Below are 12377 nucleotides of genomic sequence, written 5' to 3'. Positions count from 1 at the left end.
CTGGTAGTCCTTTGTGAATTGAGTTCTGTTTATTTGATCATAGTCATTGGAAAGACACAACTATAGGATGTGAGATGTTGCAGCTATTTCTGGATACTGGAAAATGTGTGTGCTCATAGAAGAATGTGGAACTTATTTGGCCACAAGGTACGTAAGACATGGATATATGTAGACATAGGAAGGATGACCAGATCTATCTAAATACTGAAGCCATATCTACTTGAAACTGATTATGCTCTACCTGAGGTTAAATGAAAACTGTTTAATTATCCAGCCTGTCCTTAATGAAGGTAGATTCATCTTCATATGCTTTCTTGGATATGTTCCTAAGTATACTGAATGAGCTGTTGCTGTAGGATACTTCTAGTTTAGGTCTTTGTTGCTTGCAAAAAAACTCTTCAAAAGTTTGAATTAAATGACTGAAATAATGGCTTCTCAAAAAAAAAAAAAAAAAAAAAAAAAAAGCTGTGTTCATTTTTCATACACAAAAAACTAATGTCACGTACTATTTGCAGAAATTGTGCCTGTCAATGAACTCTGTGATCAGGTGTGGAAAAAAAGAGCTGTGGAGGGAGACTACAGAACAATTAATACACTAACTAGTAATATATTACACTTCAAGCTTATCAATAACTTCCTGTTGCTGAGTTATCAGAAGAAAAAACAATCACGCTCATTTTTCCACGAGTACTCACAGTGCTGATAATATCAGGGTGCATGCGGCTCTAATGCAAGAATAGTTATCTCTATACAACAGTAACACACAAGAGAGAGATAAGCAGGCACAAAACTTTAGCTTACTGCAATAAATATATTTAAAAATATGATTGTATTTTCTACATTGAAAAGGCATTTCTGAAGATCTGAGATTGAAGAAGTAAAACTGAAGGAGAGCAATTTTACAGGTCTGATACAAAGAAAGCAGAAATTATTATCGAACTATTGCTTATTCTCAAACTATGTAGTAGGCTAACAAAATGTAATTCTATTCTGAAATATGCCAGTCTTACGACAATGTTACTGCCAGATTCTGAATAGGCTTTAGGTTTCACTTGCTTTGGAGGAAGGATAAAAGGAATATCACACTCTAAACTGTTTTCCCTCAGTAAACAAAGTAGACTAGTCTAGTCCCTCATCATCACTCCCCTTCATTTCTCATTAAACTCCCCTTCAGTGATTAACAAAGTTGATCCTTTGCTCAGATAAGGGGTTACTTTATCTCACAAATGCGTATTAGTGAGAAAACACTTCTGCCTGCTTGGAGCTCTGCCTACGTCTCTATGAAGCAGAATAATTACATCCAACCACAGACAAAAAAAACAAAAACAAAAAAAAAAAACGACCCTAGCTAAACACATAACACATTCCTTTTGTTTGGTTCTTCCTTATGGTTATTTATCAAATGCAAGATGTAAAGTTGTAGTAAATACAAAACACTGATGTAGCTTTTTTTTTTTTTTTTTTTTTTTTTTTTACTTTCAGTGCTTTGGAAAAGGACTTAACTTGTAGAATCAAAATGAGTTGGAAAATTGGTCATATTGGTCATCTGCAGGCATACATTCTACCTTAGCCTTGAAACTAGAAAAAGGGAAAATATTACATATAACAGTTATCTTACCCAAAAATGCTACATCAAAGGATTGTTTCAAATCTTCAATTTTTAAGCAGTAATATAAGTAACTTTGAATGTTGACTGATATGTGAAAAACACACACTTAATTTCATTCAGTCCTGAGATTTTTATGGGAAGGGAAACATGCTCTAATTATTTTGGACAATGCTATCAGAAATAGTGAGCTTTTGGTTAAGAAGAAGAGGATAAGTAGGCAAAGCTTTATTTAGTTCATAAAAAACATGAAAAGGTTATATATAATCCTGAATTAAATTACTGAATAATGACTATGACTCAATGATACTTCTATACTTCGTTATTTCAGTAGTAAAAATGGCCAGATTGGCATCATATTCAAGCTGTTACTCAGCAAGACATCCTATTATCTGTACATTTTTAGACAGATGTAACAGTTAACCTTGACTACTTTGTTCTGCAAAACAGACTATCTTTCAGGCAAATTTAAAAAATAGATTCCTATATTGGCTTCATATTTAATATTAATGCACAGCAGTAAGTAAATGTAAGATGGTGAAATGGCTCTGTAAATAGGTGTATTTTAGCAAATGAAAAGTGAAAAAAATAATGAAGAATGGTTAGATATCTTAAGTAATTTGTTACTACAGTCAAAGGCTTTTTCGCAATTCTTTTTGAGGTGCAATAACAATTATATTAAATATTTAAAGTTTGAGTAGGTGAAATCACTTACCGTTTCCTGGATGCCAGCGCACTGCATTTAAATATGCGTTACAGTAATGGAAGAGAAATTCATGCTTCGACCGCATAACTTTTCCTTGAAGTAAAGGCATCAGATCATGTCCATCAATAATTCTGAGTAATAAAGCATTTCAAATTCAGAAGAATAATCCAAACTTCCCCTTTCCGTGAAGATGTTATAACTGTGCATTTTCACTTCTTGAAATCTAGCTCTCATGATCTGAATGGTCACTTCCAATTGATCATTTTGGAATAAAACCTTCAGGTGCACTTTCCCTTTGGTTTCTACATTATTTAAGGAAACATTATTTTTATATTTTGCCATTAGGAATGATTGCTTCTTCCTCCCACTTCTCTTGCTGAGAATGAGATCAGACATATGTGTGTAAACTGCTAAAACACAGCCCTCTGCATGTAAATATATAACTGCTCAAGTTGCTTCGAATTAGTCTGGTTGAGGTAACAACTAAGACCAGAGAAATCTCTGCTACATTGTGCTTGCATTCCCTGAAGCAATGGTAATAACTATGTCCAGTAAATTATGAATGCCAGAATTTAATACAGAACTAGTGATTTCAAAGCTGAAAATGAACTGTGTGTGTTTATCAACAACATATAAACACACCCACACACACAAGTACACATGAACACACAAATACAAGGGCTGTTCCAAAGGTAATGTCTCCTAATTTATTATGTTGGCCCACAGTGCCAGAAGAAAAAGCTGGTAGTACAACAATACCTTCCAGCCAATAGCCTATTATTCTGTTGCTCTGCAACAGCAGAGGAGCAGTCTGACAAAATGGTATCTGACATGGAAGTGCATATGAAGCAAATGTAATTTAATTCCTCCATGCAGAAAAAATAGCTCCTACTGACATTCATCAACACTTGCTGAATGTTTATAGAGACCAACCAGTGGATGTGAGCAGAATGAGATGGTGGGTAGCATGTTTCAGCAGTGGTGATAGCAAGAGCAAGTAACCTCTGTTGGCACAGATTTTTATTCAAGCAGCATGCAGGCTTTTGACCATAGCTAATGGTTATAACTATGTTTAAAAACAGTGTTTTGTAGCTTAAAATTTGCTCAAATTTTAAAATTTTTGCTCAAAATTTAAAATTTTTAAAACACACAAGTGTTATTGTGGTCTTTGTATCTTTTGCTATATGAAATATGAAAATAAATAGAAGGCATTACTTTTTGAGCAATGCACGTATAAATTCTCTTTCTACTGTTGGACAACGTTGATGATATTTTGAAAAAGTATGTCAATTTGCATTGAAATGGAGTTATATAACAAACAAGTCAGTTAAATGTTTCCATAATCTAAGCTAATGAATTGCTGGAATCAGCTGATGAGAGAGAAATAACAATCTGCATTTAATACTTTGTATGAATTACAAATTTTACAAGAAGTTTCATATGAACTTCATTTGTGCTGGTATATAGATCAGCACGTAAGTATTTTCTTAAACATTCTGATCAATATCTTGTAAAAAGATTTTTAAAACTCTTCAACTTCTAAATGCCCATCATTTTTCACGACTATATAAGACCTGTTTCATAACTATTACAAGATGGGCACAAATTCCACTTTTTCATCCCTTGATCTAGATCTGACTTGGCTGCAAGGGGGTACATTTTCAATTTGTGATGTTTTCTTCTCTGAGTTATTCGCTCTGGTTTTGCCCCTGCAAGCATGGCCCCTTAAAGCTGAGAGCAGGATAGATTCATGTCTATTGCTTAAACCCTGTTCTACAGATTCTTGAAGGGGAAAAAGTTTCCAGTAATATACCTCTAGTAGTCTTGTACAAAGTATAGCCCACATCTGCTAGTTTATATATGAGAATATATAAGCCTGAGACTTCACTCAAAAAATATTAAAATGAAATGTATAAGATCTGCCCTCATTTAGACTAGTCTGAACTGCTTAGGTTTGACAGAGTTCCTGTTTGTAAGGGATGTCTCAGTGCACGTATGACTAATTTTTCATGTCCTACATATGTCCTGCCCTGCCATTTCCTGCACACACTCCATGAATCATCATTAGCAGAGTAGCTCCTGGCTGATCTACCTCATGTGGATTCTGGATGCTTTGTGCTCAAAAGTTGTTTGTGCATGGCAGATGTATTCAAAGCATAAGTGTAGCAGCATCTATCTACATATTGGAGTTGGATGGCAGCAGAATTTAGGTGTGTGCACCTGCCTGATGAGAATGGATATCTCCTGAAGAAAATAAAACACATGGATGTGGGAATGTTAGTGAAACATCTTAGGAAGTTTGAAAGTCTCATGGAGTTTCAGACTACAGGACACTCTTAAGAGATTATTTTTACTCATTTGGTAGAGAACAATAAATTGAATGAAAATATAGGTAGCATTTTGATGTGACTTGCTATCCTAAGGCAGTGAAGGTTTAACTCATAAAGTTAAAATAATTTAAACTTGTAGGTCCCTTTTCTATCATATTCAGTCATACGGAGCAGAACTTTTTCTGATACATTTGTTTTTGCTTTTTGGTAAATAATTCTAGGTCAGCATGTTGCTCTTGGTATTCTCTCACCCTGTAATTGTCCAGTACTCTTTCCCTCCCCTGCAAGCTTACCACACTGGATAACAGAACTGCATTGTAATGCTCTGAACTAGCCACAGAGCTGATCTTTACAAATGATATCAGCAATAGGAAAAAAAAGAAACAACAACAACCAAAAACCAACAACAACAAAAAAAACACCCAAAAGAGTTACAAAAGAAAGTAAGGGAAATATTAGCACTCGATACTGAGTTCTAGCTGTTTATAACTACTGAGTACACATACCTGTCATAGGGTAACTGTGCCCCAGCTAGTTTGACAATGGTAGGAAAAATATCCATGTTACTTGTTGGCTCATCAATATAACTGCCAGCCTGAATCACTCCAGGCCAACGGAGAAGCCCTGGCACACGAATACCTCCTTCCCAGTTAGTTGATTTTCCACCTAAAAAAGAAAGTGTTTAATAAGACACCAGTTTCTTCTTAGAAAAATAGCACACAATCCCACAAGATACCAATTATAGCTATCTTTTCATTAAATGCATTTTAACTTGCTCGGTATAGTGAACTACATTTCCCATCTACGATCAGAAACTTTCCTATAGTAAATCTACCACTATATATTAGACAGAGCTTATAAACTGTATTTAGTTATAATAAATAAACAAATAATGATCATGGAAAATAAAAAGGCAGCTTGCAGAAATCCTCATAGAAAATTTGATCTAGTAAATGTATCTCACAGATATATGCAGACATAACTAAAAAACAGGAATCAAAATAAATTGAAGTATGACTCAGTCTGAGGTATAAAACCAGGAGATATATATGATATTTTATTAAAATGCTGTCAAAAGTTTTTAGTTAGAATAATCAATTTAACTATGTTACAGAACTCTCTAAATAAATGAACTGGTAAGAAATTTGCTACAATGATAACAACAATAGAAATAACTGAAAGAAATGGAATATGTGTGTTGAAATTACATTGTTGTGTGAAGCCAACAGTAACTCATGGTTCAAATATTACTTGTTTCTCCCTTTTCAAGTAAAAATAAATAATTAATAAAACAAAATATCATAACGAAGTGTTTGAATAGTTCTGCTTCCTCAGTGGCTTAGAACTTCAATGCAACAGGATTTTCAGATCTTCAATACTGTCTTGACTTCTCCATGATTTTTTCCATTTCTGCATTGGAGGATTCAGAATGGATATTTCCTTTGTTTTCATTGTTTAATAATAAGATGGCAACTTTATAGCTGTTCATGTAGAGAGAATTTTCTGGCTGAAATCTTTTAGCTTGTGATTTTTCTATTATAATACACTACTGTGTATTTTCTTCATAGATTTCATCAAAGCATGGAAATATCAACATCAAAACAATGCTGAATATATTATATAGTATAAAATGGCCAGGAAAACATAATTAATTATTACTCTGACATTACAAAAATTAAACTTTCTAATATACAACACTACAACAAGCAAAAATCTTAGCTTAAGCTGTTCTTGGAAATCAGAGCGTGTTCTGATTTCAACAAGGCTATTCTTTTAAGACCAGTCTCAAACATCATCTCCTGACATTTAATCAAATGTAATTTCTCACCATAAGGTAAATGGGTATCTATTCTAAAAGTTAGAAATTAGATGTGAAGATTATTTTTGTTTAAATTATTGTTGAAGGAAAAGGGACTTCCAAAATAACTATCTAAGAAAATGTAGATTTAAATTTATAAAGATGTTATTTGGTTATTTGGCTTTAAATCCCTACCATTTAGAAGATGGAAGTATGCCAAATATTTAATACTGTTAGTTCAAAAACCAGATAGATGTCAAGAAACTTTGTTCACCTTTTGTACAAAAGATGTCTCTACCTCTCCATGTACAACAGTCATTTGCACTTTAAAAGAAAGTTGGGCATTTTATGTTACCCAGCAGGAAAGTGTCAAGGTTAATATCTCAACTGACTTATGAATCACAGTAATCCTACTGAGCAGGATTACTTAAGTCTGAACATGAACTCAGGAAAAGGATATTAAATTATAGATGTTTGCAAATTAACGTATTTTTTCTGTGAAAATTTATCCCAGGGAGGTGATGTACTGAGACGAGACGGATCCTAGTTCTGTGTAAACATCACAAGAGCTTGTTGGCTGTACTACGTGGAGAAAATCCTGAGACAGTATCTACCTTCTAAAGGTAATTTTCATTGCTGTGCTCCTCTTACTTCTGCACATTTGTCTGAACCTAGTAACAGTGTTTTGTAGATTGAACTGTTCAAATAAATTATATTTTTATTGTTGCTTTGATCTTTGTCTTGTGTAATCTGAAGTAATTTCAAGGTAAGTGTTGAAACCCATTCCCACACACATTGCAACTTCTAAACCTGAGATATTGGATAACTTTTAGAGCTACTAAATTCACAGCACAATTTTCCTGAATCATTATAGAGATAGAAAACTTCCAAATAACCCCAGCACAAACAGAGTGCGCAGCAAACTGCCTGCCTACTGTGAGATACAAAAAGCAAAAATGGACTCCACAGTAGGACTATCTCCTTGTGTACTTCTAAGAAGAAGAGACTGTTTTCCTTTGAAAAGACTAATTGCAGCATAATTTTTTTATAACTCTAGAGGAGATATCAGGAAGACAGAAAAATAGCAGGGAACTAGGGCACGAATGACTGGGTAACTGAGGAAGACTGTATTCTATTATCTATGCCTACATGGTTTCCTGCTTTACTAAAACTTTGTTTAGTGACGTCACTAGATTTACTTGAAATGAAGTATGAAAGTTTTTATTATTGCTGTCTTTAAAATTATAGCTGTTCCATGTTGCTCAAGCTACCTGTTTTTATATCAAGCTTTCATATTGATGCTTGAAACATGAAGCAAACATTCAAACAGCTGAAATATTAAAAAAAAAAAAAAAAAAAATTCCAAAAAAGCTCATTATGTAAAAAAAAATCTCTTGCTATTCCAAAATCTAACTCATTACTTTTCTATTTTTCTTGGAGTCAGCAACACTGAAACAGAGAAAAGACAGCAACTTAGCAGTCTGTATGTCTGGCAAACTCTACACAGAATAGCAATATTTTATTTTTCTTCTTTTAAATTATTCTGAAATGTTTTTAAAACAGTATAAAACACCCCAGGCTGTATTTTCATGTTTAGCTATCTAAGCTCTCTGAATAGTTGCATCCTTTAGTATTTTATTGAACAACAGCCTACATTTACCTTTTTCTGAGAACTGCAGGAGCAGACAAGCAATAGACATAACTCTCTGCAGTCATCCACAACATGATCTCAAATTTCCATTTTAACTACATCTCAAATCTTAGCCATAAGAATACCTCTTTTTCCCCTCCCTCTGGTTTAAAATGACTGCTATTACCTAACTCTGGGAATAGAGCTTGTATGAAAGTTGATATACAAAAGAGAACTCTGTGGTATATCACTACTAATATTTTGAATGATGCATGATGAAAAGTATTTAAAAGAACTTTTTTTGGATCATTTGGATTATAACCATGCTACCATTTCATTCCTGCTTGAATTCATATAAAAATAAACCCTTCAAAACCTATTTTTTGTTGTGAATGAAAATACAAAGAAATTAATTGTTTGCCTGCCTCTTTGTTGTAGACTTTCCACTACAAATATTGATAATCAGATCTGGTTGCTATTGTCTATCTTACAAAAGTATCAAATAACTATTTGTTTTCACTTGCATGCATACTCATTATTACACTGATTTTCAATCCTTTTTTATGTACTTCTTTTGTTAATTTTCAACTTGAACTGTTCCTATAGAAGTGAAACTAATAAGATACAGATCATATGGACATATTATCATCAAATAAGTAAAATTCTCCCTCAAGATATTTTCTGATTCAGTCAAAATTACAAGATGGCTGGATTATTTAAAAAAAAATAATAATAATTGGACCACTTCAGAGAATGGAAGAATACAGCACAATGGAAACAAACTCAATGCCTGTGCTTATTAAAGTCAAAAGAGAAACTTCAACCAATATTACTAGATATTTATTAGCACAGTTTCTGCAGCCGAAGTAAGAGTCAATTTGATTTCTCTGTGAATTACAGAAAGGAAAAGGTTTACTAATAACATAAACACTGCTGAATGAACTGGTCACTGCAGTATAGTAAAAATGCATCAATTTCAGTAAAAATATCAGCTAATTCTTTTCACTGTTCTGTGTTGAGCACTCACAGATCTATAATAGATGTCATGTGAAAATTAGGGGCTAAGTCGGTAAGAAATATTGGTTTTGTCACGTATCATTCACTATGTATCATGAACTGGAGGATTCCAAAGAAACTGATGCGCCTAAAGGATGCAAAGGACTTATTGGTCAAAGAGGTTCATGTGGAATTGACACATTTCCAAGAGAAAGTAATTACTTAAAAACACTAAGAAGCTAGGAAAAAGTATATTATCAAGTGTGCACCCAAGAATCATTCAGAAGAATCATTCAATCATGCTGGGCAGAAGATTCTACTAAAATAGTCATTCAATTTTTGCTACAGAGGCTGTATCTACATTTAAAACTTCAAAAGATCCATGATAAGGACCTTCAAGAAAAGTTTCTGGAATATTAAATATGGGCTAGGGGACCAAAAATTGTCATGAATCAAAATCTGACTAACAGTTGGGGAAAAAAAATGTAATAGGTTATGACACATTCTACTCTGCACTATGTCCTCCATTATTTTAATATATTTACTTCAATATTGGAACTGGAGAGAGTTGTAAAACTGAACAAAATCTACATGTGACACACTGTATTACTGATCTGTGAAATTCAGGAGAAAAGAGAATGGACTTCTTGCCAAGTGGGATGAAGAAGGATGACAAGATTCAAGTTCGAATTCTATATGAATATTTTTCTATAATGGAAAATATAGAAAAAATAACTGAGCTAGAGTCTATGCTCTCAGTTATTCATACAGCGAACTTAGCTGTACACACAATAAAATGGACCTATGCTAATCCTAATGTTTAAAGCACACTTGTAATCAATAAAATAAAAAAATAGCGGGTGGGATACAAAATGAAGATGCTAATAGAAAAATTTAAATAGATAAATGAATAGTAATATTCATGGAAAATATGAAAAGGCTATTTCAAGAGAATGTATTGCACAATTAGAAATATTTCACAGAAGAAAAAAAATCCACAATAAGAAATCAGGGACAAGGGACAACACATCAATCAAACAGAGCAGACAGTAACCAGACAATATTTTTCCGAATGAAGCATTAAGGGGAAAGAGGCATAATGAAAATATAGAAAAGAGAGGTAAGATAAGGAAGATATAACGGCTTATTACTCCTTTATCAAATAAGAAATATTACACTTCAAGGAGATGTTTAATGGAATCTGAAATTGTCCCACTTCAAAACAGTGACTGTCTTTAATATGGATTTCATTGCTAAAGAATTTAAAATCAAAGTGGACCTTCATACTTATATGATGAAAAATTGTAATAGTTAATGCTAAAAGCCTTTCTAGAATTGTAATTGTCAAGATTTGTGTCTAAAACCAAGGTCATACTGGAAGTTTTCTCTGAAGAAGAGAAGCATAGCTCCTGCGTCTTTCTCAGAGGCTTCTGGTTTTGACATCTGTCAGAAAAAGGTAACTGGAAAGAGGGCCCACTGTTTTAATCCATCACTTCCATATTACCTTATAATATCTTCTAAGAAAAAAGGATACTGGAAAATCACACTAGGTATCAACTACTTTAACACCATGTTAGTTCTGGTTTCTAATTTCAAGAGATATACAAATTTAGTGACCTTCCACAATCAGAATCTAGACTAATAATAACCTCAAATAATATTTTTTTGGCATTCAGTCTTGCAGTGAAAGCCTAATTCTCCAAACTCCTCTTAAATTTTATTATTGGTGCTGATTCGGCTGGATATTAAGACAAATTAGTGAGTACAACTTGTGGGGATCTGTTGAGAGCTTTTGATTTAGGGCAGTACAATTATTGCTAAATATAGTGTACCAGCTTTAACAAGAGGGTTAAGTGTCTTGATTCATATTTACATTCAGATAGCACTCATATACAAAAAGGTAAGATTATCTACCAAATGCAGGGAAGAAAGACGCAAATGTCTCCCAGTTTTGCAAATGAATAAAGCTCCTAGTGCATGCACACATAACCACAAGCATATAGGGACTGTTCTTTTTACTTTTTCAGTCACGCTGCTACAACAGTGTCTGAGATTTACATACTTCACAGGTCTGTTTTTCTCTAATTCTACCAGAGATGTACAGAGCCTTAACATTTGATGGCAAATATGAATAAATCCTTATGTATGAAAATTGCTTATTATGCAATCAATTGATAGTATCCACTTCAGGTCTTCTGCAAATTATTCTTAATGTACTTGTTAAATTGAGGACTGATACAGAGATGGAGACAGCGAAAGATAAAACAGAGCTCACTGTATTTTAAAACTGAAAATATATACTCAGCTGATTGCAAAGGTCTTAATTTCTTTGTATTTTGTTAAGAATCTCTCTCATACAATAACTGTTTCTTACATAGCAATTATTTTTTTCATAGTACATTGCAGTACTTCCAGTATAGCATAAGAGGCAACTGCAAGCCATGTTATAATTCATTTTGAAAATAAAAGGCATACTATTCCCAAGATAATCCTATCAATCAGATTTTTATTAATTCAGATAAGATCTATTTCAAATTGCTCTCTGTTCTGTAAGTATGAATACAAAATTCTGCAAAGCTTAATAGAAAATACTCCATTCAATCAAACTATTCCACAGAAAGGCATATTCCCCAGAGTACTTGTGATCTTTCTTTCTCGTCATCATTTATCCTCTGTCTTAGGTCCAGCATCCTAGAAGGGAAATAATTTTTGGAGCTTCTAAAACACCTCAGGCTGTGCCTTCAGCTACAAATATGTAACCATATGGTTCCTTAATTACTTAAAGCACCACATAAGGCTTATGTGCTAATGTTTAAGATAGATTTCACTGTGGTGTTAACCCAAGGGAATCCACATGATACTCTGTAACCTCATGACTTCGGCATTACTTGTTTTGCTTGTATAGCAACTCCTTTGTAGCTCTCTTAAAATCCAAGGGTAATTTTTCAGAAAGATGCCTGCTGACTAAAAAGAGTGGAGTCCTTTCACTTGAAAACTTCACTGTGCTGTTATTGCTTACTCTACATATCTTTCTTCCTTTGTGCAGTTTTGCAGATGTTACATGACAGATTCACCAGAGGATCATGCTGCCATCCAGAGGAACCATGATGGGATGGAGTAATTGGCTAACTGGAAACTCATGAAGTTCTGCAAAGGGATGTGCCAAAACTGCCTCTGTGGAGAAATCTGCTGTGCCCTTGCATCAAGAAAGGCTAGGGACCAACCATCTTTGCAGAGAAATATCTGCAGGTCCTGGGACATGACAAATTGAATATGAGGTAGCAATGTAGAATTGGGGCAATGAAGGCTAG

At 33.7% G+C, this 12377-nt stretch overlaps 1 protein-coding gene across 1 annotated transcript in view; it reads right to left on the bottom strand.

Annotated features, from left to right (window-relative positions):
• Window positions 1-12377, bottom strand: part of STS (steroid sulfatase) — a gene marked incomplete at its 3' end in the record, with an annotated part of 81026 nt that overhangs the window by 26366 nt on the left and 42283 nt on the right. The window contains exons 7-8 of the mRNA XM_079549546.1: window positions 5149-5308; window positions 2322-2443 (exon numbers count right to left, since the gene is read on the bottom strand). Of these exons, the coding sequence (XP_079405672.1) occupies window positions 2322-2443; window positions 5149-5308 (282 nt within the window). The remainder of the gene's footprint in view (window positions 1-2321; window positions 2444-5148; window positions 5309-12377) is intronic.

The sequence above is a fragment of the Tetrao urogallus genome (genome assembly GCF_951394365.1).
Source record: "Tetrao urogallus genome assembly, chromosome: 1".
Lineage (NCBI taxonomy): Eukaryota > Metazoa > Chordata > Aves > Galliformes > Phasianidae > Tetrao > Tetrao urogallus.
This window is presented reverse-complemented; position numbering and strand designations above follow the sequence as displayed.